General features: G+C 42.9%; 1 protein-coding gene and 1 pseudogene across 1 annotated transcript; both read left to right on the plus strand.

Moving 5' to 3' along the window:
* The first annotated feature begins 405 nt into the window (after positions 1 to 405).
* HAND2 (heart and neural crest derivatives expressed 2) lies at positions 406 to 6,066 on the plus strand. Its single transcript, XM_032223552.1, has 2 exons — positions 406 to 1,673; positions 5,056 to 6,066. The coding sequence occupies exons 1-2, from the start codon at positions 1,095 to 1,097 to the stop codon at positions 5,152 to 5,154; spliced, it is 678 nt and encodes a 225-aa protein (XP_032079443.1). The 5' UTR covers positions 406 to 1,094; the 3' UTR covers positions 5,155 to 6,066.
* Positions 6,067 to 22,399: 16,333 nt separating this feature from the next.
* LOC116512944 lies at positions 22,400 to 22,965 on the plus strand (annotated as a pseudogene).
* Positions 22,966 to 27,500: the final 4,535 nt, after the last annotated feature.

Genomic DNA, 27,500 nt, shown 5'->3' on the forward strand with positions numbered 1-27,500 from the left:
ATATAGATATACTTACATCATACTATCATAGTATAATAATACATCTGAACTGAGACAGTCAAACGTTTTCCTTGTTTTTACTTTCAATCCATTTTAATAGTTAAGATTTTCCACCAAAACACAGGGAAGGCACGAAGATACAGGAAAGCATTGTTTAAATACTTGCATTAATCTTTGAATGCTGGGGCGAGGCAGAGACTTTTCCTGGTTTGTTTTAATTATATTACGGATAGAAACGGCAGCCAATCCTAAAGAAGAAGTTGAACAATTAGCAGCGCGAAGATCAAAAAACGTTTTACGGCTCAAAGCAAAATATCCCGCCCCCGTCTGTAGTGATTGGCTTAAAGAGCCTCTGACGACATATATTAACCCGAACTACCCTAAAGATGTAGCTGTACGCGGAGACCAAGCTGGGGAAATCGACCAGTGCTTTGCGCAGCTCCGACTCTCCTATCTAAGCGTTGTGCTGTTTCCTCCTCTGCCTCTTTCTTCCCTCTTTCGTCCTTTTTCGAGACCATCCTTATCACTCTTCTCAGCGGGTTCCACGTCGGAGCAGGAAGAGCGCCGGATTTCCCCTCCTCCCCCAAAACGGACTGGCTGGGTTTTGTAGTCCCGGGAGCGGAGTAAGAAGAACTGGAATCCCAAAGGAGGGAGCCTGCTGCTCGCACTTTAATCGAAGGAGACGCGATTCCCGTCCAGGCGGTGGGCCTGGAGAGCCGGGCGGCAGAGGGGAGGGAGACGCGGGGACGTTGGGGGGGGGGGAGCAGGTGTAAGTAAGCAGCCCTTCCACCGCCCGCTTTCTTGCTATTTTGTTCGCTAACTACTCGGAAGAGGAGTAGTGAAGGGAGGAGAGCTCATCCATTCGGGGAGGGGGCGCTGCTTTCATTACCTTTTCTGCAGCTTCCAAGGTTAAGCCCCCCTCCCGCCCCGTATGAGTGCGGCGGTGGGGACTGATCCTGCCCTCTCGGCGCCCGGGGGACTTGGCAGCGCCTGCCCGATGGCAACGAGCTGGTGCTAAGGCCGGGGTCTTCACGGGAGCGGAGATCCAGGGGAGCGGATCCGGGGTGGCGGGCGGCCGGGGAAGGCCGGCGGCGATGAGTTTGGTAGGTGGCTTCCCCCACCATTCGGTGGTCCACCATGACGGCTACCCCTTCGCCGCCGCCGCAGCAGCAGCAGCCGCCGCCGCCGCCAGCCGCTGCAGCCACGAGGAGAACCCCTACTTCCACGGCTGGTTGATCAGCAGCCACCCTTCGGAGATGTCGCCGCCCGACTACAGCATGGCGCTCTCCTACAGCCCCGAATACGCCAACGGAGCGCCAGGCCTGGAGCATCCCCACCACTACGTGGGCGGCGTGGCTCCCCCTGGTAGTGACGGCGGGCCGCCGGGCTTGGGGGGCGGCCCCCGGCCGGTCAAACGGCGCGGCACGGCCAACCGCAAGGAGCGGCGCAGGACTCAGAGCATCAACAGCGCCTTCGCCGAGCTGCGCGAGTGCATCCCCAACGTCCCGGCCGACACCAAGCTCTCCAAGATCAAGACGCTGCGCTTGGCCACCAGCTACATCGCCTACCTCATGGACCTCCTGGCCAAGGACGACGCCAACGGCGAGGCCGAGGCCTTCAAGGCTGAGATCAAGAAGACCGACCTCAAGGAGGACAAGAGGAAGAAGGAGCTGGTCAGTGTTTGCCGCGGGCCGGGAGGGAATGGGGCGGGGAAGGCGAGCCTCTCTGCTTAGGCCGGCACTCTCTCTTCTGAAGGGCCGCTGAAAGACGTAGCTCAGAAGCAGGGCGGGCCGCGCTTCTTAGTCTCACCCGGCTAAGTCCGCCCTTAATCGATTGAAATTTAGGGACCAACCGGGCAGACGGAGGAAGATAGTGAGTTTCGGGTAATGCAACAAAAGGGTCGTTTCTTAGGCGTCCCGGATGGATCCAGGAGGAAGGTTCCCCCAATGTCTTTGGAATGGGGCTGCGAGGCTTGCTTGAGGGCCCAGAGAAACAATAGCATGATGTCCTTGCCCCAAGCCAAGCTCATGGAGCCAAAATGAGTAGGGAAGAATTTGACCCTGGTCAGGGCTGGCCGTAGGGGATAGAGGTAATAATTTTGGCTTGATTTCCAAATAAAATATTCTCAATTTGAAGTAATTTGCATTTCAAATTTTGTTTAAATAGTGCATAATGTTTTTTGGAGTTCAGAGCCAGATGAATGGGAGGCCCTTGGATAGGAGAATATGCCCACCCCAAGTATGAATTGCATTCCTGTGGCCGATTGGAAATGGCCCTCGTGATAGTCATATATTAATTCATATGCAATAAAACATCCATCTTCCTTTATTCCCAAGGAAGACTTTTTTTAAAATGACAAAGAGAGGGGAAGATGCAGAGATAGGATCGCTGGCTGGAGCAGCCCTTTCACTTCCCTTCTGACCAGGTTTACTGAGTTGCTGTTCCCTGAGGGGAAGGGGGAAAGTATTTCTTTAGATGAAATTGCAATTCATCTTTAAAATAAACCCCATCCCTTTCAGCTGCATTGGTTTCTAGTCTCAAGGCCTTTTAGGACTGCAGACATGGGAAACTAGTCAAGGATTCACAAATTGGCTAAATGAGCCCACTAGGATTTTGTAGAAACTGTCTCGGGAGCCAACATCTTTATAAATTTGTCCCTGAATGAAATCCTTTGGAATGTTCTCAGCAATGATAAGCAGAGGGATCTACTAAGAATGCCTTTTTAAAAAATCAATAGCTTTAGGGGGGAAAAACTATTTCATTCTTCTTGCTTTAGCTCTCCAATGTTGGAAGTTTCCATTCCAGTTTAAATCCAAGTGTTTAGTTTTTGCTCAGATGTGGGTTGGAAAAGATCCTAATTTCTGTTTGAGGATGAAACTGAAATCGGTTTGCAAACCCACCCAGCCCCCAGTTACTAGTTTCCCATCACAATCCACATTTTGACTTTAAATTGTTAATTGAGACCCAAGAACATCAGAGTTCTACAATTTATGGCTGTCTTAGGAAAGGAATATAATTTGGGAGAAGAAAGGGAGGATAGTGGACACCTTCTATTGTTATGCCCACAATAGCAACTGCCTTGCAAACCCAGAGGAATTGGAATAGTTTGACTCTAAATTTCAAGTGGTATTGCAGTTTCAGATTTATATTCCTTCTCCCCGCCCCCCCCTCATGAGTGCCAATGAGTATTCTTTGTCACTGCATAAACATTGAAACTGCAAAATATGAAATTTTCTTCAACCTGGTAACCTACAGATAGCTACAAATTCAACCATCCTTAACAGAAGGTACAACACAGCTGGCAGGCACTAGCCTGGAGAAACATGTACTACAATTGGATATTAACCGAAATCTCCAAATGTTGTACTTGCCTCACACTGCTTTGTGCTTTCTACTTAATTTCTTTCAGAAAATATCCAAGTCTTTTTGCTTCCATTCGTACAATAAAATAAATTGTGGTGTTAGAATTAGAATGGAAGCACAACTTTTATTTTAAACAAACTTCAGCTTAAATAGTTTACAGGAAGCCCATCTTCTATCAACGCTTCCAGTTGTCATGTTTCTTGATTTCTTGCAAGTTAAAAGCAGCGGAAAAAGCTTGCATGTAAGCAGGTTTGCCCATGTGATCAATTGGCAATCTCTGATTATTTTCTTTCATATTTTGGGATGCTGTTTATGGAAAATAAATGTTGTCATGTTTTGGGGCATGAAAGCTAAAAGATGCATCCCCAAGCAGACTAGAAGAATTAAGGTTACAAACAAGCCTGACGGTCATTTTAAACTGCAGTTTGGAAAAGGGTCAAGATAAAGAAATGAATAAATTCCAAATTGGAATTTCATTTCAAGCAGACATGCTAACCCACTGAAATTGATGGAATATGTACATATATGAATTTTATAGCAGCCGGAGCATTCAGTGGATTGGGGCCTGAAAATCCACATTCACTTGAAAAAATTCACTGGAAAAATTAATGGCATTTTGATCAAAATATCTCCCATATAAAATATGCATCCAATTTTGGAGATTAATATATGGAAAGTGATTTAATTTTTGAAGGCTAAACCTTTTTGAATAGGGTCAAACCTTCTTGTAGAGCTGTGGTTAGAATAAAAAATACCAGGAAGTTTAGTATTTGCTCTTTAACTGGCGTTGGGTGACTTGTGGTGGAAATATCTTTCCCTGGATCAGCTATCCTCCCAAGGGGGGGACGGGACCCTTTCCTTAAATTGAGATTGTATCAATATCTGAGGCAGCTCATTTAACACCCATTTAAACTGACCTTTAGCACGTGTGTATCAGACATCATTTTTTTCTTGCAGATATGGTGCAGACAATATATAGACAAAATGATGAATTTGGGGACTGGGCTATGTGTGTGTGTTTTACAGCAAGTTTACTAAGAGGCTTACTCTGCACAGGCTGTGCATTTTGTATCAATACAGTCACAAGTACACTCTCAGGCTATTTGGCTATACATTTGCAATTAAGACAACCCCATGATCATCAGAAGCATTTTTTAAATTGAACTTAGATAAAGATATTTAAGTAAGTATGCGCGCGTGTTCCCCTGATTCACCCAGAAAGGAATTCTAACAATCAAAGTTGTTAAAATCTGGATTACATTGCAATGTTTTGTGATTGCGCCGGTCTGGAAGACGTAAAACTGAATGAGTATCCCATAAATTCAGAAGGGAGAGTAAGGTTTCTTTGACCACAGTTCCCTTGTTCTTCACCGAAACCAGCCGGCTTGCAAAGTAACCCCAGCACAACCCCAGCACGCATCTACCAAGAAGTAAACGCCCGTTTAAATGAACGGCGCTTGCTTCCGACTTGTGGATATCTACGATTGCAGCTTTAACTTGTGAACCGCCGGTGGCTGCGAATAAAACGGCTTGTGAAAAATAAAACGCTGAATCTGGTTTTCTGTTCTGCGGCCAGGTCTGACGGCCAGTCCCGCAGAATCTCCCCAAAGGGGACGGATGGGAGGTAGTGACCCAGAAATGAGATGAAGGATAATGGCTTTGTCTCTCCTCTTCACCCTTTTTCTCAAACAGAACGAGATCTTGAAAAGCACAGTGAGCAGCAGCGACAAGAAAACCAAGGGAAGGACTGGCTGGCCCCAGCACGTTTGGGCTCTGGAGCTCAAGCAGTGAAGGAGAGTGTGAAGAGTGGAGAATTTGTCCCTTCTGGGACTCTGGACCTTCCAAGCGAGGTTGCTCAGCTGAGGACTTTTCCTTCTTGCCCTTGTTTTGGAATCGTATGGTTTATTTATGTGCAATTTCCCTCCCCTAGTCTTTCTCCTTTAAAAAAATGTGGATCCTGGAAGAAAAGCATTCCATCCTTCAATGAAATAAATAAAGAGGAAAACTCCGGCGTGGTATGGTAAGGAGAAACACGATCTCCAAAGGGTGGTTCCCCCTTCCATCGTGATGAATGTTATGTTGCTTTGTTTGTATAGAATCCAGGATACAAAAGGAAATCAAAATCAAAAATGAAGGCATTAGTGTGTAATATGAAATGTATATCTTTAATACCTGCTCTGTTTTGAATGATTGTGGATGATAACTGTAAGCCAGTTGCTTCCCCCCCCCAGGTTTCCTATCTTACTCGAGATAGGACTCCAGAGTTGTGAGCGTTCCCCCTCCCCTCCCTCCCCACCCCCCATCCCACAGTGAAGAAAATAGTGTCTAACAGTTCTTTGTTAATCTGCACTTCAGTCCTAAAGGAAGCAAAGCAAAAATTAAAAATTAAACTTAAGCAAACTACAATTCGTGCTGTTGAATAATTAATATTGCAAGTCCCAAATGTTGTAAGCATTCATTGGATCATTGAGTGTATTTTTAAAAGTTAAAATAATTACATTTTATAACCTAAAAGGCTTTAAACCCAACCTCAACATCTTTTGTAAAAAAAATTCTAAACATTAACCGAAGAGGTTGGTTAAAGTGAACTAAAATACAATTCAATTATGAACACTATATAAAAATCGATCCTGTGTGCGATTGGCTGGGGAAATAACATGGAACCCTTTAAGACTCACTGCCGAGTAAATGTGATTAAGAACAGCTTGCAGTTTTGTTTGGTTGGTTTTTTTAAAAAACAAGGCTTTTATTTGGGAAACTAGCGGAGGTTACGTCGGTGGTTTGGAAACTGAAGGAGCAAAAGATATTCCAAGGGCGGGACATGTTAATTCAATTGTTATGATTTTGAGATTTTGGCTCATTTAGGACAGCTTTTTCTCAAAGGGACATTCCTTTGTGATCAAAAGAGAGAAGACCTCTTAGCGTTTAATTTATGTAAGAGTCGCTATGAAAAAAAGGAACGCCAGAAACCCACTTTTCCTTTGCTTTCTGGGGACGAGGAGAGGGGTAGAGTCCGCTTACTTTTGCACTGCGATTTTTACTGATGGGACTAATAATTTACCGCGGCCTTTGAAAGGTGTTTGTTGTGAAAGAGGGAGGAAAGCAAAGACGGAAGCTAATCTGGGTCTGTCTTTCACACTTATCAGAGTGAGGGTGCCCCCCACGCCGGCTTCACTGCTTGGCGTGGCTCGTCCAGCTTGTAAGGCGAAGTTAGGAGCGGTTTCTGACGGCAAATCACCGGGCGGGGGGGGGCTTTGGCTGGGGTAGGCCAACGCATAGTTAAGCGGGTCGGTTGGCCTGATTACATAACAATCTAGGCATCTGGAAAATGTGTGAGAGAGCCATTTACACGCGAAATGTGAGTGCCTTTCTCCTTTGCGATATCTCCGAACGAACATTTTCCAAAGGCCTTTTTTTTATTTTAACTCACTCCCTCCCCCCCCCCTTCAAATGCTCTGGCAAAAGGCTGGCGAATTAGAATTGGCTTGTTTGCATAGGAGGAGAGAGGAGAGGGGGGCTTGCGATGCGGGGCGATAATGGCACTTGGAACCACACCGGGAGAAAAAAGGTGCTGGACTAAGTTGCCATGTCTTCCGCTCCAGTCTTAAAACTGGCCGGGCCCCGGTCCTTCCTATATAAAGGCAATTGGTCGGACGCCTTGGGGAAGTCGAGGTGTAAGAAATCGCGTTTGCAAAAACGTTTGTTTTTTCCGGCCTTTGTGGGCAACAGGCATTACCTACCGGTAGAACGCAAATCAGAATATCCAGCAGAGAAAACGCGCGATCCTAATTACCGCTATAAAATTTTCGGGTTGAGCTCTAAGATCTAATGGCCACAAGACCCGGAAAGTGGGGGAGATTAAGATCGCTTCCTTGATCGCTCTTTGTTAGGGACTAAGTGACCGGAACTGTTCACTTTTCTTTTCTTTTCTCTTGCTCCGTTTTTTTGCATCTGTACCCCCTAGCGTGCAATGGAACCTCTTCTGCACGTTGGCTCTGCTCCAGATCCAAAGGGAAAGGCATACGTGTCAGTTATAGTCAAGACACCGAGAGATTTTCCAATGTCCTCGATCATTGCTCGCTCCTCTCGCTGACTACAGGAAGGTTGCGAGGTTAGAACAACCGGCCAGAATGATGTGCCCTTTTCTAGCATTGGGGTCAGACTCCTTGGACTAGCCGGTGCACTTGCTTTCCAGAAAATACCCCCCCTCCTTAAAAACAAGAAAGAGAGAAGAAAATCACTGCTACTGTAGCTGAAGTTGGATCTCACCGGGCCTCCGCTTCCTTTCCAGGATTTGTCCTGGGCGTTAATGTTCAGGTCACCAAAGTTTCGGGTCAGCCCTTCCCTGCCTGGAAAATTTCTAGTCTCCAGGCACAATCGCATGTAATCAATATACGATGATTTCATCAACCTATAAACACAATGCTTCACACTGGACTTTTTTTTTTAAAGCCCTTGCTTTCAATCAGATGGTTCGACTTCTGCGCCCCCCCCCCCCCCGGTACTTTCCTTTTAAAATATTTCCCACTTGAAGGGAAGAAACGTATTGCTTCCGCCTAAGCCACTTCTAATTCTCAGGTACTAGAAAGAACTCTAACCAGCGTCTGGTTAATTTAAGAGAAGTTACTTGAGGAAGCCAGCCTTCTTCTCACGCCAGGGTTCGCAGCTCAGACAAAGCAGGAAGGACAACTGGGAAGAAGTTATTTCCAAGAACTCGGTGAAACAATAAATATTGCGGCCTTTTGGGTGAACTCTTATGGTGGATTCCTCATCTATCTTTATGAAAGTGAACGGCGCGCGGATGCATTCAGGCAACGCTGGGATGATGAAGTGAAAGCCGTGAGTGAAAAGGCAGAATCCAGCTCCTAGTCCGGAGTTTTTCAAGGTGTCTTCCAGTTCAGGTTTATTCGGATATAGTTATTGGGGGAATCATCGTAAAGGTGGATGGTACTACCTGAGCTGCCCTATACGTTAATCAGAGTTCAGAAGCATATGGTTAAAATATCTATGGATTAAAACTAACCAGAACTAACATTTCCTTCTCAGATGGCAACATCGCTTGTAAGCATTTTCAAAGATCATTTCAGGCAATGAGATTTCAAACCTAGGAGGCTCAGGATCCAGGGCATAATGAATAAAAGATACCAGTCAGTAACTGGAAAACTTTCCTTCCTTCGTCGCAAAAACGATCCCTAAACTTTGGGCTTTAAAATGGTCTCTTTCGGTCAGCTGGAGGTCCCGGGGAAAGGTGATGGCGAGCGACGAAGTGTCTAGAGAGGGAGGCGGAGGGAAGGGCTTTTTTAATTGCTCGGTAATGGGGCTGTTGCTGTTTTCTCAGGAGCAATCATTCCTGGAGCTAAATCGCAAGAGCCCTAGACAGGCCGGAGCCGACAAAAATGTAGCTTTTGACGTTAAAAGCTAAATGGGGAAGCGGGGCGGTGGGAAGGTAAATTGATGGCCGATTGGGATGTCAGGAGCCCTGGCCCCAAATCGCTGGATTGGAGCGGCGGGCCTGATAAGGTCCTCGTCAGAGTACGTGGCCCTTTTGGGCAGCGATTGGCGGGGACCTAGGACGGGTCTGGCAGGGGGAAAAAAGAGGCTTCTCACAGCCCGCTCTCTCTCTCCCTCCTTCCCCCTTCCTCCTCTCCCCCTCTCCTCCTTTCTCCCTATCTGCAAAGTTCTCGCGAAGGTCAAGCCTGAACTCCCCCCCCCCTCGCCTTTTGAACGCGCGCGCGCAGATCTACTGGGGCCAGAACTGCTCTGGGCTGAGCCGCACCGGGGGGGGGGGGGGGAGGGCTTGCTCTTTTTTCCGCCTTCCGGCTGGGAAAAATAACTTTAAAAAGTTGTGGCGAATATCTCATAAGTAATCGGAGAAGAAAACTAACGAAGAAGGTTGGCGAAAAAGAAACTAGTGCAACTGTTCTGAAATTTTTTTAAAAAAGCCTCCCCACGGAAAAGTCAAAGGGCTGTGCAATTTTTTTCGGTGCAATCCGAAAAAGCTCCTGCCCTTGCGAGGTTTCTTGGGTGTAAGGTTCTGGCTGATGGAGGCAGTACTGGTGCCCGGGACTTTGGGGCTATTTTCCGCTTAGAACGGGCTCCGTTTCAAGGGAAGAAAGTTTCCAGCCGGAAACCGGAATCACGCTGGCTTGGAGCCCTGTACTATCCTTTGGGTCTACTTAAGGCCATGGAAGACTACTAGCCTCTAGCCAGTTTTGAGCCCGTTTATCACATGAATGGTTAGAGATAAACTCTAAATAGGGATCAGTCTGGATTGTAAACCCACAATTTCTATTTTTTTAAAAAAATCCCGACCATAAGCAACTCACAACACTTTAAAAATACACCATAAAATATATAAAATAAAATCCATAAAGACATTCCTTTTAAACTGAGATAAATCAGATGTTTTATTTTTCTTCCATTTTAAAAAGAGCAACATGTCTTTTGGCATCTTGATGCTGAACTGGCATGCAAGCTTCCATAGGCTGTACCAAGATTCTTAGTTAGTTGCAGCAATAAATAAAAAATAAAAACAAAGCCATTGCTCCATTTTTCTGGATATTCTATACTGTATATTAACAAACTGCAATGACAAAAATATTTATATCTCATTAAATTGGATGGAATTACTCCTAAATAATAGTTGCATAGGACTCTGCTGTCAACCCCTCATTGCAACCTGAGCTTGCTTGAGATGCCAGCTGGACTTACTTTCTAGTAAATGTGCCAATGAGTTAAAGTTCAATAATAGACTGATGCACAGATTTCCAAAGAAATGCATTCTACTGGGGACAATAGACAGATTATAAATGTGAAGTGGGGAGAGGAACTCTAGAAATATTTTTTTTTAGATTTTTCAGATATAGTTTTTATGCAGGTTTATATATATATATAGGTTTTTTGTAAAGTATTTGGCAGTCTCGATCTAATTTTCAGAAGGGTGCTCTCTTTGCTTCTCAGCTATTTGCCAATCATCCTTTCTCCACTAACCAAGCCTTCCAGAGTAATTCAACCACCCCTACTGATTCCAAAACCAGGACAGGCTTCATACTTTCTAAAGAATGACTGGTGAAGGTAGCAGACTTAATGAGAAGGGATCTACACTGAGAAAATGGCTGGGGTCTTTCCAAAGCATAGAATGCTTATTGGACTAGGACAGATGGAGTTGGCTTGCTAGACAACAGAAACTTGTGGGAGCAGTTCCTTCTCACTTGCTTATTTTCAATTTACACTGCTTTAAGAGTTAACCGATTTTGTCAATTACCTGGCATTCTGATCCTAAACACATTTGCTTAGAATTAAGTCTCTTTGATTTCAATGGGACTTTACTTTCCTATAATATCTTCCGTCTGGACTGTGTTCTTTTACAGCTTTACAGGAGTGCTGCTGCAAAGTATTTTTATGTACACTAATTTGGGGTTTTAAGCTTACTTGCTAGGAAGTGAATCCTACTGGGATAGGTGGGAAGCCTTCCCTTTAGTGATATTATGGAGAGGAGAAAGGCCGGTTTGCAAATGCCTGAAAACAAGCCTTTCCTCTATCTGTGGAGGTATTCAGACACAATAATGTATGTCTGCTTCTTAATATAACTACTTGAAAATAATAATAAGCAACCTCTACTACTGACTGAATCAGTATACACAATGCAGTTTATTTGATGTTCATATGATAATAACATCTATTTTAATTACTACACAGGAAACAGTGAAATATTCTTATTTTTCATCTGATGCCCAAAAGTCATCCACAAAAGTTTAAAACAAAATCCAACTTGTTTTTAGAGAGGTTGTGATGCCATCATTCTTTTCCAGCTTTGTATAATAATTCAAAGCAGGCACTGTACAAGTGTGTGCGTGTGTGAATAATTAGCATTTGAACTAGGATGAAAGTTCCAAGCTTATCCTGATGGAAAAAAACTTTTTTTTTAAAAAAAGAGTCTGATTAATCATGTTTGTTTATTAAAATTAATGCCAGTAGAAGTCATTATTTGGCTTCTTCGGTAGTGATCTACAGTGTCTGGCTTTATGTACCAGGAATTTAACTCTGTTGCATTGAAAATGACTTGTTTCCAGTAGGCATATATCAAAAAGTAGTTATTGTCTTTTTCTGCTTTTGATCTCAGCACTGTTAAGCAGTTTCTAGATATGCCTGGATTGAGAATGCTCTCAAGTGTTTAGTTCATTGAAAGAAATTACAACCATATGAAAGTTGCCATCTTGTCCCTTTGCCTATTCAGAAATAAGTTTTGATTAGCTAAATATGACTGTCTTGCCCCTCTTGTTCAACTGTACCCCTGTCTCGGAGACTGCCTGGACAAGTCCCTGCACCTTTCTTGACAATGTTTTTCAGAAGTGGTTTACCACTGCCTCCTTCCTTGGCTGAAGGGTTAGAAGATGAGTGGCTCCAGTCAAAATGTTTGGGCAGGGACAGGGTTAAGTGATTAAATATATATAAGCTATCTGAATATTTTCAAAACAACCTTTTGGAGAACAGCTAAAGTTGAGCATAAACTGCCTGTTTACTTCCAGACAAGAATGTACATTGTAGGAGTACAGTATGTATAGGAGTCAGCTCTAATCAAGAATCCACCAACAATTTTGTAGAAACAAAGGGACTGATATCCAAATTGGGCTATCAGATCTCTATTGTGAAAATCCAGATGATCCTTGGATGGGAGCAAAAAAACATGAAACAGACAACCTTCCTTACTGCCATTATCACCGAGATCCTTTGGCCAGTTCTGGTAGCTCTAATTATGTAAGATTACAATTCAAGCCTGTTATGCTAGGGTTGATGTCAACTGTGGTCTATGTAAATGGCCATAACTTACTAAGGGTGAAAAAAAGCTACTTCCTCCTGCGTCTGGTGTTCTTACAGTTAAAGTTTATTATTGCTTTTCTTCTTTCTATCCTATGAAAAATAGACACTTTTCTAAAGCAGCTTTTCTCATTTCTAATTGGTCAATTATGGTTCAGCTGTTTCAGCCTTCACCACTAAATGGAGTGCAATTATTATCTGAATTACATATTCATATACATTCTGAGAAGCAAAAAAACAATAATGAAAAGGAGCAATGGGGCTTGGGAGAAAGAAAGTTCCTACTTTCAGAAGAGATTTTGTGGGCAACGTATCTTTGCCAAAACAGAGTGGTATCTCTTTCTCTCAATCCACCCACCACAAGTATTCTTGAAACAATATTATTGCTTTGAGGATTGTCTGCTAAACCATTGATTACAAATTTATTCTTAGGCAAGACGTACTGTATGTCCTGATATTTATTAAAAGACATCTGGCACTGAACAATTCTTTCCTTTCCTCTCTCTATCTTGCAATGAAACCCTCTGTGGACCTTCTAACGTCATATCAAATGGCGAGGAGCCATCCTGCTCTGAAGCTGAGTGTAATCACCATGCTATTTTTCCAAACACCATCAGCTGAAGTCCAGATCACCAGCTGGAATGCGGATGCAATGAGACATTTTTCTTGTTCTTTCTTGTTCTTTTCTTTTCTTCATGTTCACCCAAACCCCCCATTCCTTAGGTTTTACAGTTGCTGCAATTACACCTCACTTTTTAAAAATGCTATTTGTATCATATTTATTTATAAATATATTGGAAACACAGGTGCAGAAGCAAAGGAACAAGAACCACCTATACTTTCTAGTGTCTGTGCATTTTGTCATGAATCTGTTCTTACCTGGGCTACATTTTCACAAATCATTCCAAACTATAATGTGGTGTTCTGTGTTTTTGGTTTTGCATTACAGGTGTATAATATTTATGTTCAGAACAAATCCTATGATGAGTAAGCCATGATTATAAAAATAATTCTAGGCTAGGAACACAAAAGCTTCTTCTTCCCAACTATTCAGACATTTTGACCACAGATCCTATAATTTATCAGGCAGCAGCCCTATTGCATGAGCTGATGGCAATTGCAGTTTTGCACGTATGAAGAGCACCAAGTTAGGAAAGTTTATACTATTCACAACTCCAAAATAGATATAGTTGAAGCATTTTTATCTCCCTTAAGCCAAGAAGGATTCCTTAAGTGGCTGACAGATAACAAGATAGAAAAGGAATTTGGGGAGGCAAAGAATTGACAGACAGCTCTTTTGAATAGAAACACCTAGTTTTGTTCATAGTACACTAGAGATTTAAAAAATACCCCTAAAATGGGATAGGTTGAGAAGGAATGTCAGCATCAATCCTATTTGATAAGGTATTAAGCCTTAATGTAGTGATGTCCAGGAGTGAAATAAATTGCATGGCTCCAGTGATGGCTTTGTTGCTGCAATGCAAAACTTCCCCAATCTAGGCCTCTAATGCTACCATCTGAAGTACAGACATCATCTCTCATTCTCCATTTATTGAATTCAAATAAATGACATTTGAGTCATATTTCAACATTGGTGGCAGAAAATCTTTGCCACATCCAAAGGCAAATGTTTAACTCTGCTAGCACAGAGTACAGATCAGGAAATGGAACTCAGGGAGATGGATGGAGGTGCTTGGCCATGGCAGAATCTTCATCCATCCTGCAATTCACGCAATCTTTTCTTTTGCCAAAGTTGAACAAAACACTTGTTATTGTTCAATACTTGCTTAATATTAATCTCACATTCAATCATTCTTTATGGCTCTCTTAATAGAAACACCCCACCAAATAACAATATATTTCCCCCTAGACTAGAACACACATATTGTTCAGGATGAAACATTGAATGGATGCCTGGGGCTGCCATCCAAAGTTAGACAGGGGACCCCTAAAGGTGCTTTTTGTTTCAATTTCAGGTTTTGTAACATAAAATGCATTTGATATATGATCCTCTTCAGGTAGCTTAAATGTTCACTTTTAATATGTTCACATTCACTTTATAATGCAGATTATAATACATATGTATGTAATGTAGTGATTAAAGAACTGGACTTGGACTAAGTTTAGGTTCTGGTCCTACATCGCACAAAGGTACTGAATGGTTCTGGGCTGGACTCTTAGCCCCACTTTCCACACATATCTGTTGACAACAGTTTAACATGGGAGGGGGAGAATGTTTCTGCCACATGCACTACTTTGAGTCCCTCCTCCTCAAAGGCAAATAAATAAACACTAAATGGTCATCTATTTATTAAAGTTGAAAGAATGATTATAAAACCTTTGTACCAAGAAGAATATTTTCAGGTTGTTAAAATGATGACCTATATTGGCCATTTAATTCCTTATTTCAGACTGACAGAATATTACAGAATATTTGATGAAGAATAATGAATGACACTTGGATACTGTTTGGAAAATGGGGAAAACAATCCCCTCCCCAATTTTGCACTATTGCAAAGAGAGTTTCAGCCATGTAGGTCTTTGGAGGTACTACTAAAAGTAAATAAAAATGAAGTAAATACATGTCTATGGAGATTCTCAGTCATATAGGTCATACAGGTAGTTGACCCAAAGGTGCTTTTTCAAGAGGCAACCAGACTTTCTTGTTGAAACAAGAAAGTTTGGTTGTCCCTTGAAAAAGCACCTTTGGGACTGAAGTCAATAGAGTTTTGCAGTTGCATATTCCTAGCACTTCAACAACTATTGGATCGCAAATTTTAAAAATCAGAGGATTTCTTTAAATCTGGGTTGCATATAATTTGGCTACAGTTTGACTATGACTTCAGTGATAAAGAGATAGATAGAGAACAATAGAAGAGAATATTTAAAGCTCAGTTTAAAGCTCTTGAAATGCAGTTCTTGGTGCTCTCTGAGGTTGCTGGTTTTCTTGAAGATATTTCATTACCAAACTAGGTAATATCATTAATGCTAGTCCTAGTCCTAGCACTGATTATTAACATCTGCAAGAAAATAACTACAACAGATGATAGATAGATAGATAGATAGATAGATAGATAGATAGATAGATAGATAGATAGATAGATAGATAGAATAGCTCTCTAAACTTTAGAATAGTGTATCATGAAACCCCATTTTCTAATTTTCAGAACAGAGCCCTTGCTATAAAGCATCATACAGTATTTTTTCCTGGCTTTCAATAAATTGCAAATTACTTGTAATAGAATAAAGTATAACCAAATCCAGCTTTTCCTAGAAGCACCATGTTTAGTATTTAAAAGAAGAAGCCAGCTGCATTTAAACACTAAATGTGTGAGCTTGCAGCCGAGGTGGCGCAGTGGTTAAATGCAGCACTGCAGGCTACTTCAGCTGACTGCAGTTCGGCTGTTCAGATCTCACCGGCTCAGGGTTGACTCAGCCTTCCATCCTTCCGAGGTGGGTAAAATGAGGACCTGGATTGTTGGGGGCAATATGCTGACTCTGTAAACCGCTTAGAGAGGGCTGAAAGCCCTATGAAGCGGTATATAAGTCTAACTGCTATTGCTCTTTGTTATATTCTGAACTTTCATGAATTTCAAATGGATTTCTGGTAGAATTTGATCATGCCACCTATCCCTAAAATTGGGGTAAGGAAAATTATGTCTGGCACCAGAAATTAAATAGTTGTATTCCCCAGAAGAAACGTGTGTTGCACCATGCAATCCATCCATATCATTGAACATGGGTTAGTTACATATCATAAACCATTATACTGCTTGAAAACTCTTTTTCCTTCATCAACATTATCTCAGTAGATAGGTATCAAAATGCCAGCCATTCACTGAAAAATGATTGTATGCTTCCCATGCTACCTGGACACAGGTTCTCATGCGAAAGAGAGATATATATTGTCTGCTTTGATAGTTACATGCTTTCTTCCTGGATTCTGGACTTCTGTGAGGAAAAGATTTGATCTGGCCCTGGAAAGCAGGTTGAAGCTCCTATATTATATGCTCACTCTTCCTCCTTCCTGTCTTCCCTCGCAAAACAGCTGGAGTCCACTATTGCAATCCTAGGCTAATTTTGCAAATAAACTCAATGGAAAATTAAAATTATGTTCTCTTTACTTGGTTATAAAATGAAATGCAGCCCTGCGTGACATAAACCCGTAGAATAAGCCATGCAAATTCAAATGAAAGACAGGAGGAAGGAGGATCTGGTTTTCCTAGCCTTAGGTCCCACAGTAGATCAGCTGGAAAGCAAATGCATCCAATAGGTCTTGCCTAACATGCAACCATCAGGAGAATATCCTCAAACCTCTTTAGTTTAATGTCCAACAAATGAGTTTGTTTGGATGTAAGCCAATGTTGCAGCATTTTACCACTGCAATAGAACAAAGGAACTACTGGATATGCATGTCTCCAAATGTTGCTTAACAGTAATTTGCAACAATTTTTGTACTGATACATTAAATATTGAAATTTAAACAAGTGTGCAATTTCTATCAATTGAAGAAAACATTACATCATGTAAAGGCAAAGGCCAACTTCAAATGTGGGCAAAGCACAGGTACAAAGGAGAATATCTGAGTTTCTTTTTTAGTAGTAATTTTATTAAAATTACAACCACAATGATAAAAAAAAACTCTAATACAAATTTAAAAAAAATAAAAATTGGGAGTTGCAGCTCACAAAAAGAAAATATAAAAAAGGACAAAATTAGGATATAGTAAAGAACAAGAAATATAAAAGAAATTATTTCTCCCTTCATTAAAGTATAAATGATTTTAGTAATTTATCACCTTACTTAGGAGCCGAGGTGGCGCAGTGGTTAGGACGCAGTACTGCAGGCCACTTTAGCTGACTGTGATCTGCAGTTCAGCGGTTCAAATCTCACCGGCTCAAGGTCGACTCAGCCTTCCATCCTTCCAAGGTGGGTGAAATGAGGACCCGGACTGTGGGGGCAAGTTGCTGACTCAATTTGCTAAAAAAATTGTAAACTGCTTAGAGAGGGCTGAAAGCCCTATGAAGCGGTATATAAGTCAAATAAATAAATAAATAAATAAATAAATAAATAAATAAATACTTAAAATGCAACATTTTTTTCCCCTATATTCCCGTGATTAAGAACCTATGACACAAGTGCCACAGGTGGCATGAGGTGCCATTTGTCAGGGCACACAAGATGTTGCCCTGTCAGCTGGACAGTGTCCATGCGAACGCTGGCCAGCTGACTTTGGCCTTCTTTTGAGGCTGTTTTTCACCCTCCAGAGGCTTTAGAAGGCTTCCCCGAAAGCTCCAGAGGTCACAAATTGGCCCTACAGACAAACCAGAAGTCACTATTCCCAAACCTCCAGGTTTCCCCGTAGGTCCATTTATTGCCCTCCAGAGGCTTCAGGGAAGCTCCTGAGGCCTCTGGAGGGCATCCAGGGTGGGGAGGCTGTTTTCGCCCTCCCCAGGCTCCTAGAAAGCCTCTGAAGCCTGGGGAAGGCAAAAAAAAACTGTGGCAAAAGCAGGGGGGGTAGCTGATTGTGCGCACGTGTGTGCAATGGGGGCGCACATGCATAGCATTATGGAGGCCCAACAAAGGACAGTAAAATTTAATTTGCTCTTGAATGTTTCGTAACATATAAAATTAGGCACAAAACATCACTTCACTAACTCCCTGACTAAAAAAAATGAAAGTTTTTTTAATCAGAGTTTTATCTAAGTCTATAGACCCCAGATAAAATGCCAGGTTTTTGATATGTAAAAAATCAGACCAAGATAAATCACTTCAGAATTCTTTACACATTCAATATATTATATAAGCAGTAAAATTCAATTGAAAAACTGAAATCTAGCTTAGTTTAGAAAAAAATAAGAAAAACCTACAATAGTGTGGTTCCATAAAGGTGCATACATGTAAACTAATACTTCATTAAGTATTTTGATATCCAATCTTTTGAGGTAGAAGCCTAACAGCATGGCACATCTTGCCTTGGGAATCTTTGTCCTCTCTTCCTGCAGTAGTGCTCCAAATGAGTCAGATTGCGAGGGCAACTCCTTTGCACAGCCCTCTTTAGATCAGCTCAAGATTTTCAATTGGATTCAGGGCCATTCCAAAATTGTGATCTTCTTGTGAAGCCATTCTTTTGTTGATTTGGCGGTGTGCTTTGGGTCATTGTGTTGAAAGGTGATATTCCTTTTAATCTTCAGCATTTTAGTAAGGGCCTGAAATATTTGTGCCAAAATTGATAGATATTTGGAACTGTTAATAATTCCCTCCAGCTTGAGTAATGCACCAATTCCAGCTGAAGAAAAGCAGCCCAAAGCCCAAGACTGGCACCAACACTCTTCACTGTGGGAATGTGGTACTTAGATGACTTAGATGAGGGAATAGAAGGGGAACTCATTAAATTTGCAGATGATGCTAAGCTGGTAGGAATTGCCAACACCTTAAATGATTGGCTCAATATCAAGATGAATCTTGACAGAATAGAACACTGGGCCCTATCTAACAAAATGAAACTCAATGTAGAGAAAAATAAAGTCAAGAAAAACCAAAAATACCCATAAATATGGGGTAAAATCTGGCTTAATAGTAGTAACTGTGAGAGGGATCTTTGAGTCTTAGTGGACAATCAATTAAATATGAGCTAGCAGTGTGTGTCGGCAGTCCAAAAAGCCAATGCAATCCTAAATTGCATTAACAGAAGGATACAATCAAGATCAAGTGAGGTACTAATACCACTCTATAAAGCCTTAGTAAGACCAAACTAGAATACTATATCCAGTTTTGGTCACCACACTATAAAAAAAGATGTTGAGACTCTAGAAAGAGTGCAGAGAACAGCAACAAATATGATTAGGGGACTGAAGGCTAAAACATATGAAGAACAGTTGCAGGAACTTGGTATGGCTAATCTAGTGAAGAGAAGGGCCAGGGGACACATGATACCAGTGTTCTAATATTTGAGGAGCTATCACAGAGAGGAGGGGGTTAACCTATTTTCCACACCACTTGAAAGCCAGACAGGGAATAATGGGTGGAAACTGATCAAGGAGAGATTCAACCTAGAAATAAGGAGAGATTTCCTGACCTTGAGAACAATCAACCAATGGAACAGCTTGCCTTCAGAAATTGTGGCTGCTTCATCATTGGAAGCTTTCAAGAAGAGAATGGACAGCTCTCTATCAGAAATGGTATAGGGCCAGGATGGCGAACCTATGGCACGCGTGTCACAGGTGGCACATGGAACCATTTGTCAGGGTACACGAAGCGTTGCCCTGTCAGCTGGCCAGCGCACATGCACGCACTGGCCAGCTGCATTCAGCCTTTTTTAAAGCCATTTTTCACCCTCCAAAGGCTCCAGAGGCTTTATAGGAGCCTGGGGAGAGTGAAAAGAGCCTCCCCGGCCCACCCGGACACCCTCCGGAAGCATCAGAGCTTCTCTGAAGCCTCCGAAGCGCAAAAAAATGGCCCTATGGGCAAACTGGAAGTTTGGTAACGGACTTCCGGTTTGCTCATAGGGTCGGTTTAAGCCCTCCGGTGGCTTCAGGGACCTTCAGGAGACTTTGCCGAAGCCTCCGGAGGACTAAAAACAACCCTACGAGCAAACTGGAAGGTCCTTGAAGCTTGTAGGGTCGGTTTAAGCCCTCTGGAGGCTTCAGGGACGCCTCCTGAAGGTCCTTGAAGCCTCCAGAGGACTTCCGGGGGAGTGGGGGAGGCTGTTTTCTCCCTCCCCAGGCTCCTATAAAACCTCTGGAGCCTGGGGAGGGTGAAAAAAGTATGCAAAAAATGGGGGGAGCACCTCTCATGCGTGCATGCACACTGGGAGGGGGTGTCATGTTTTGCATTATGGGTGCAGACTGACAGGGTCCCTTCCAACTATGTTATGCTTATGCTATGCTATGCTATGCTTATGCTATGCTATGCTGTTATGCTCTGCTATAACGATGCACAGCAAACATACTTTTTGTACCAAACACATTTTCCTACATGCTTTTTTTTCAGACTGTTGGAAGAAATGTCCTTCTGGGTTCAGCTCCAAGTGGAGAAAAAGACACTGGAGACATGGAGGCTGCTTGGAAAGATGGTTTAATGGTGGACAGGACCACATGGTTTGAGTCTTGAACCGAAAAAGTAATTACATGCTTCAATGTTGGGTGAGGAAGAAGAGAGAGAGAGAGAGCAGAAGAAGGGGTTTGCTGGGCTTTTTATAATCTGTTCAGCCCCACCTCTCTGTTTCCTGTTCCTGTGTAAAAAATGTATTCTGATTGGTTGTCAGACTCCCATGGGGCCATGCAGGGGGCAACTCTCTAGGTTGTGTTTTGAATCCCAATTTTGGTTGAGTTCTCAGATGCCATGTAGTGAATGGGTAAAGGCTAATACTATCATGCCTGAAGGGGAGAACTCTTTATTATGTAGAATAGACTGCCTTGGGCATCTTAATGGTCCATTGACAAAGGGGAGTTGGCAGGAAGCTGCAGTGAGCTACTTTGTCTTTAAAACATGTTTCTCCCTTTACACATCAAGGGAAATATAATATTCTGCCTTTTCAATATTTCCTAGGATATTTCATTTTTCTAAGAGAGAGCTGGGTTTTAACTTCCTACAAGACAATGTAGGTTTTAGCAAAATGTATTTGGGCTTCAATGTTTTTCTTTGTAAGAAAAAGCTTCTGCTCGCCATCCTACCCCACAGCCCAGACATATGGAGAATACTGGAGATGGTTGTCATGTCTAGTACACAACCAGTATTTTGCCAGAAATTCCTGCAGCTCTTCTAATGTTCCTATAGATCTCTTGGCACCCTGTCAGACCAGTTTTATTCTTGTTTTCCTCAATTTTAGAGGGACATCCACTTGTTGGTAACTGTCTCGACTTTGTTCCAAGGCATAGCCAATGGTTTGTAATTTTTTGTAACATTCTTTTAATTTATAATTTCAAACAATGAGGTCTCTTTGCAAGCCATAGTTTTTTGCTGTGACAACTAAGTAAATATCAGAAAAAATCCTAATAGAACAGCTGAACTTTATGTAGACTTGATCAGACTGACTTAAATTGATGGCAGATATGTACTGACTACTATTTAACAATAGTTTTAGTGTCTCTGGCTAATTCTAAACACAGCCATATCCGTACTTATAGGAGGGTGTGAACACATATGTAGTTATTTTTGTTTTTATATTTATTTTTCCTACTAAACAATTTGCTTGTTTTTCAGCCAAATTGTACAGCTTATATGTTATATTAAAAATAGGAAAAAAATTCTACATTTATTGTGTTCTGTTTTCTTACATCTCAAAAGCCTGACAACAGGGATATATAGACTTTCTGTATCTATTGTAGATGCCCAAGTTAAAATGCAGTTTACCAGTTCTTTTTCTAGCAGAAAAGTATACCAGAATAAAATTGATTTACTAGGTTACTGAACTGTATTTTGTCTCACCATAGATTAACAGTTTTAAAGTGGGAAATCTCCAGGAAGATTCCCCTGATCTTGTTTCCCACCAGCCAAAGAAGCACAAATTGCCTTTAGAAAAGCTGTTAAGATCTGTGTTTTCTCCCTTTTGAGTGGAGTTCCCTTTTGGTTATTTGTCATGCCCAATTTCTATTTTATACTGCTCTATTAATGCTATGTGCTTATTATTATTTCTCTAATTACTGTTTGTTTCTGTTGGACGCTACAAAGAGTCAAATGGTTGGAGTTGGGTGGCTCTGAGTCCTAAATAAATAAATTGCTCTCCTTAATGTGAGGTAACCCAGAGCAGGAAAAAAACAGGTTTGGTCATCCATCAAATTGCCTGCTTAAAGACATGCGCGTTGCAGTCTAGGTAGGGCAGAGGTCTCCAAACTTGGCAACTTTAAGACTTGTGGCTATGCTGGCTGGAGAATTCTGGGAGTTGAAGTCCACAAGTCTTAAAGTTGTCAAATTTGAAGACTTCTGCGGTAAGGTAACAAAGGGGGCGTGGACAAAGATGGTGGCCTAGTGTGCGCGGCCCGTCAGTCCGTATTTGTGCGTTCGAGGGCCGCCCGTGCGTCGCACGTCCCTTTAAGCGGCGCCGGCGCCCAAAAGGCAGAGGCACTGCGACGCTGCTGCTACTGGATCTTGAGAGCGACGGGCGGGAGGGCCGCAGGGGGACGGCGGAGCTGCTGCTGGTGCCTCAGGGAGGTGGCGGCCCCGCGCAGAGCGAGCCTCGTCTTCCACCGAATAGCGCTGCTCGCCGCCGCTGGCCAGGATGCCCAGCCTCAAGATCGTCACCAGCAGCTCGCACCGGGACCTGGCGCTGAAGATTGCCGACCGTCTGGGCAAGGTCGTCACCAAGAAGTGCTCCAACCGAGAAACCTGTGTGTGTGTAGATCTGCGAGAGCGTCCTCGGGGAGGATGCTTGCATCATGCAGAAGGGCTGCAGGGAGATCAACAGCAACCTGATGGAGCTGCTGATGGTGATCAATGCCTGCCAAGATCTCCTCGGCCAGCCGCGTCAGGGCCATCAAACTTGCTTCTCAGAGGCTTGCCAGGACAAGAAGGACAAGAGAGCCAGCCTAGATCTCTGGCACAGTTCCCGGCACAGAGTTTCTTTGATATCCTGTGAACAACCTGTATGATGAACCATGTGTCCTAAAGTGGATCAAGGAGAACATTGTTGAATGGAAACGCTGCACCATTGTCTCTCCTGACACTGGGCGGGCCAAAAGAATGACCTGTACTGGTTAGTTGAATATAGGCTTTGCCCTCATTCATAAAGAAAGGAAGAAGATCAACAAGGTGGAGCAGAGAAGGGATTGCAAGGAGCATTTGTGATGCTTTGGTCCATTTCTCCACTAGAAATGGGTGAAGTGGGAGGAAGAAATCAACAAATACTCTATTGTAGAGTACTGCAAGGGAATGGCAGTACTTTTAAAGTGTGGTCATAGTTGGCAATCCCTAAAAGTGTATGGAGTAGGCAAAATAGCAATCAGCTATCTTTCCTAGTTTAAATCAACTTTCATTATAGACTAGAAAGGTGCCTTGTTTCAGGGGAAAGCTGACTCTGATCAGGTATTATATAGACAGATTCCTCTGTGGAAGCCAGTTGCTTGGGCCCTCTTGGCCCAAAGGATAATAATGGGGAAAGCCCAGCACACAGTGGATAGGAGGCAGCTCACAGGGGCACTAGGAGCTGGGTAGAAACCAGCCTTGACTGTGTCATAGGTCACATAGATGAAGTATGCTAGATCACATTCAGGGCAAAAACATCAGGAGAAAAAGGAAAACACTACATTAAAACTGCATTAACGCCTAAAGAAGACTTGAGCTGCTGCAGCTGTGCATTAGGGATAAAAGAAAGGCAAAGTTGTGAGGAAATAACATTAATAAAACCACACAATTATCAGATAATGTTCTTTCATGGTAAGCAGAATTTGAGAATGAGTCCTCAGTCTGTACAATTTAATTCACAGTTTTAAATATTCTCTTCAAGATAAAATCACAGAGCATTGACAGAATTCCCCGTAGCTGACCTGACAGAGGAATTTGAACATTGCACTAGAAGCACAAGAGGATATTCTCAACTATCCTAATATTAAGCACAACTGAATAAATTGAAGGATGAATACCTGTTCACCTATGGGTTAAGTGAAAACAAATAGTGGAATGTACAACAAAATATCCATTGATCAATATCATTCTACACACTTTTAGAAAAACACATAAAGTATCCCTATACAAACGTTTAAAAGAAATTGCTCCCATTTCTGTTCTTGGGTGGGCTGGCAGATGTCATCCACTGTTTGCAGACTGAAAAAAAGATACTGCTTAGAACTGCTGCACTTAAGGGCCACCTAAGTCCTCGGTTTGCCATTGAAATGGAACAATTGGGGACTTAAGTGAACGTGAAGTCCGGAGATGTAACCAGGGCAATCTTCCTGGTCCCCGGCTACGCTGAAAGTCACCGAAAGACGTCGTGGCGCAGACTTTCCAACCAGCCATTCTGCTCGGCAAGTTTTCTTGACGTCCCTGCCTCGCCTTCTTTTCATTGATTTACCTGCCGACTGCTGTGTATTTTGGCTGCTCAGTCTCTCCCCGCTCGCCTCTCTCCCCTTTGGGACACCTCCGCAGCGGTCCCAACAGCATGGAGGAAGGGAACTCCCTTGGAGGGAGTGGGGAACGCCGCCGACCTTCAGCCTCGCTTCTTGGAGGGACGGCTCTGTTGAGGAGGCCTGGTTTTCCTGCGTTTACTCACTGAATACGCTGGAGGGGTCAACCCTCGAGGTCTGGAAAGCGGGGGCAAGTGGGGAGTCTCGGTTGCCAGACGCTCCCCGCAGACTCTTGAGCAGCCCCTCCCACCTCCACGAAGGGAAGAGGGGAGATTCTCTAGGTGGAAGAGCGACCTCTCGGCGGGTGTGCGCAGGCGCGCGCGTCGGGTCAGCCTGCGGCTGTCAGCGGTGATGGGTGCCAGAGACAGGCGCTACTGTGGGGCAGATTGAGTTTCTCAAACGAAATCTCGCGCCCTTCCGCCGCCCTCCTGCCGCCTTTCTCCAGTAGCGACGTCCTTCCAAAACAACACCGAAGAAACCAAGAGAAAAAAACAAAACACCTCCCCATCTGCCACAGATTCTGTAGCGGACGCACTTGGAGACCCCTGGAGGGGAAAGGTGAACTCCAGGAGCGTTCAGTGAGCAGCCAGGACTCAGGAGGGGCTTGGCCCGCCCCACCTCCCGCCAGTCTCTCTCGGATCCTCTCGGCGGTTCCACAGTCCTTTGCTCAGTTATCGGCGGGAAGAAAAGGGGGGAGACGGTAAGTCACCGGCTGCAGACGGGGACGCGCGAGGAGGGGGCGCTTTTCTTGGGTCGCGGGTACTGCAGAGTCTCCGCTCTCTCCCACCGCTATCCGTTGGAAACGTCCCAGCCCCGGATCCCAATGGGGAAGGTTGAAAGGGCTTGGCCTGGAGGACTGGGAGAAAAAAAAGGAAAAAGAGCTCCTGAGGGAGGCCGGAGAGATTTCTTGGCCCATTGGCTCCGTGGGAAGAGTAGAGAAACGCGGCGTCCTAGAGAAGGTTGTGTTCGAATTCAGTCTCTATTAGTCCCGCTGCTTAGGGAGAAGTGTAGCGCTGGCCTTTGGCCCAGGGAACTCCACCCCACCCCACCCCCAAGCTGAGATTTCGAGAGGAGTATGGGATTTGGATCAGTTGGTGCCGCCCACACCAAAGATCGAGCTGCACACTATATTAGATTTACCATTGGATGAGTTTTATCACAGAAACAATTGGCTAATTCAGTGATCTCCAACCTTGGCAACTTTAAGACTTGTGGACTTCAACTCCCAGAATTCCTCAGTGGTCTCCAACCTTGGCAACTTTAAGACTTGAGGACTTTAACTCCCAGAGTTCCTCAGCCAGCAAAGCTGACTTAAAGTTGAAGTCCACAGGTCTTAAAGTTGCCAAGGTTGGAGACCACTGGGCTAATTAACGCAGGGTCCTTGGGTGCAGATCAGCAATCCAGTTTCCTCAACTCCAGACTTCAACAAAGTCTAACTTTACCCAAAAGGGTATGGTCTCCATGCCACCCACAACATTTTCTTTCAGTCCCTGGTACTGTGCTTCTAGATATTTTCATTATAAGTTCATCCACAGATTTGTGTTATGTCCTGGATTCATAATAGCTGGTGTTTCAAGAGCTTAATAAAATGCAGGCCCAAAGGATAGAAAGTCAGAAATCTGAAATAGGAGGGCTTTGATTGCAGATATTTATTGGAATTACATTACTGATTGAAAAAGAATTATTTGGGGTTAAGTAGACATTCTTAAGTAAATTAGGGTCAATTAAGATTTGGAGGAACTTGGGATAAGATATTTCCTTTCATGTGGTGATGTAAAGCATTTATAACTACACTGATTAAAAAGCATTAAAACCAACATATAATAATTGAAGTGTTTTGGATGACCCCTTTCCATCTGTTCCCTCCTGCCCCAAAATTGTCTCTAAAAATAGAAAGTTCCTGTCTAGCTTGTTGTTTTGTAATTTGCAGAGATCTATTCATAGGAGGAAGTATTAGACTATTTATCTGAAAGGCTGTAGCTTCCTGAAGAGACTCATTTTCCAAGGAATCTGTTTAGAATCTCTCTATGGATATTGCGCACCAATTCTATATATTTCTATTTGGGATATTTGTATATCATGCAGTCAGGCTCTTTTAAAGTCACTAAATGTGATGCTATTTGTTTCAAGTAAAAACTTGTATTTACTTTTGAATCATAATCATAAGAACCATTTTTCCTATCTCTCAAAATCTAATTGGAGTCCACTGAGCTACTTGTGTTAATGTATGAATGCAGTGTGATACTACTTTTATCCAAAGTTAATTATTATTTGCTTTGTGTGTTTGTGTCTCTCTCTGTGTATCTCCAATACAGAATATTCTTATTCCAATTAGAATAAAGGATCCAAGACGTACAGACATGTAATGTGGATTTTGCATCTCCCCATTCTGTTTTGTTTCTTCTTCCAGTGCAGCAGTTACAATAGTTGCCATGTAAAAGATAAACATTTCCATTTCCAACTTCCATTTTCACCATCTTCCTTTCTTTGTTGTCTGTGTTCATTTTGGAAAGCTAGGCAGTTTCACAAGCTCCAGATGCATCCCTGCCTAACTAATTACTGTTTATTTTTAAATGCTAATGCATTTTTAAACATTATCTAAATGTTGTGAATCACACGGAGTAATTTGATTGAGATGAATGACCATATAAATCTAGGAAATATGAGTAAAAATAAAATAAATGAAATAATATTTTTATATTTTACAATAAACCTCCTAAGGCCAGCTCCCCAAACCAAACTGATGCTTTCCAGTTACTATGTACTACAGGCCCTATCATTTCATTTTGCTGTCAACATCTTCAGCATGTTACAGAGGATAATGGGCACTGCGATCCAAGGCACCTGGAGATCATCACCATATGGAAAAGCTGACCTAGATGTGTGACCTGATTTGGCTATTCCTGCTTGCCAGAATGCTGCCTCTGGCCAGTTAGTTTTCTGATTTGCATACCTGAAAACTGGGCCCAAAATTAAATAGCCCTTTTCCAAGGAGAAATTATCTGAGCTGACTAGATCCAGATGGAAAGATTCATCATCAACAATGATGAGAATGATTAATGGTAGCAACAACTGGAACAATCTGTTGAAACAATTTGTATTATGCTAGATCTTAATAAAATTTGCTCAAGTTTTTGGTGGAATCCTTTCAAAGACATCCCATTCCTTTAGCATAAACTGCCTTTTTCTAGCATCATTCATTTAGCATGAGAACCAAGGACCAATACAAATGCATCTTCCTCGTCCTTCATGCGGATTTAT

The sequence above is a fragment of the Thamnophis elegans genome, chromosome 9, assembly GCF_009769535.1.
Source record: "Thamnophis elegans isolate rThaEle1 chromosome 9, rThaEle1.pri, whole genome shotgun sequence".
Classification (NCBI taxonomy): domain Eukaryota; kingdom Metazoa; phylum Chordata; class Lepidosauria; order Squamata; family Colubridae; genus Thamnophis; species Thamnophis elegans.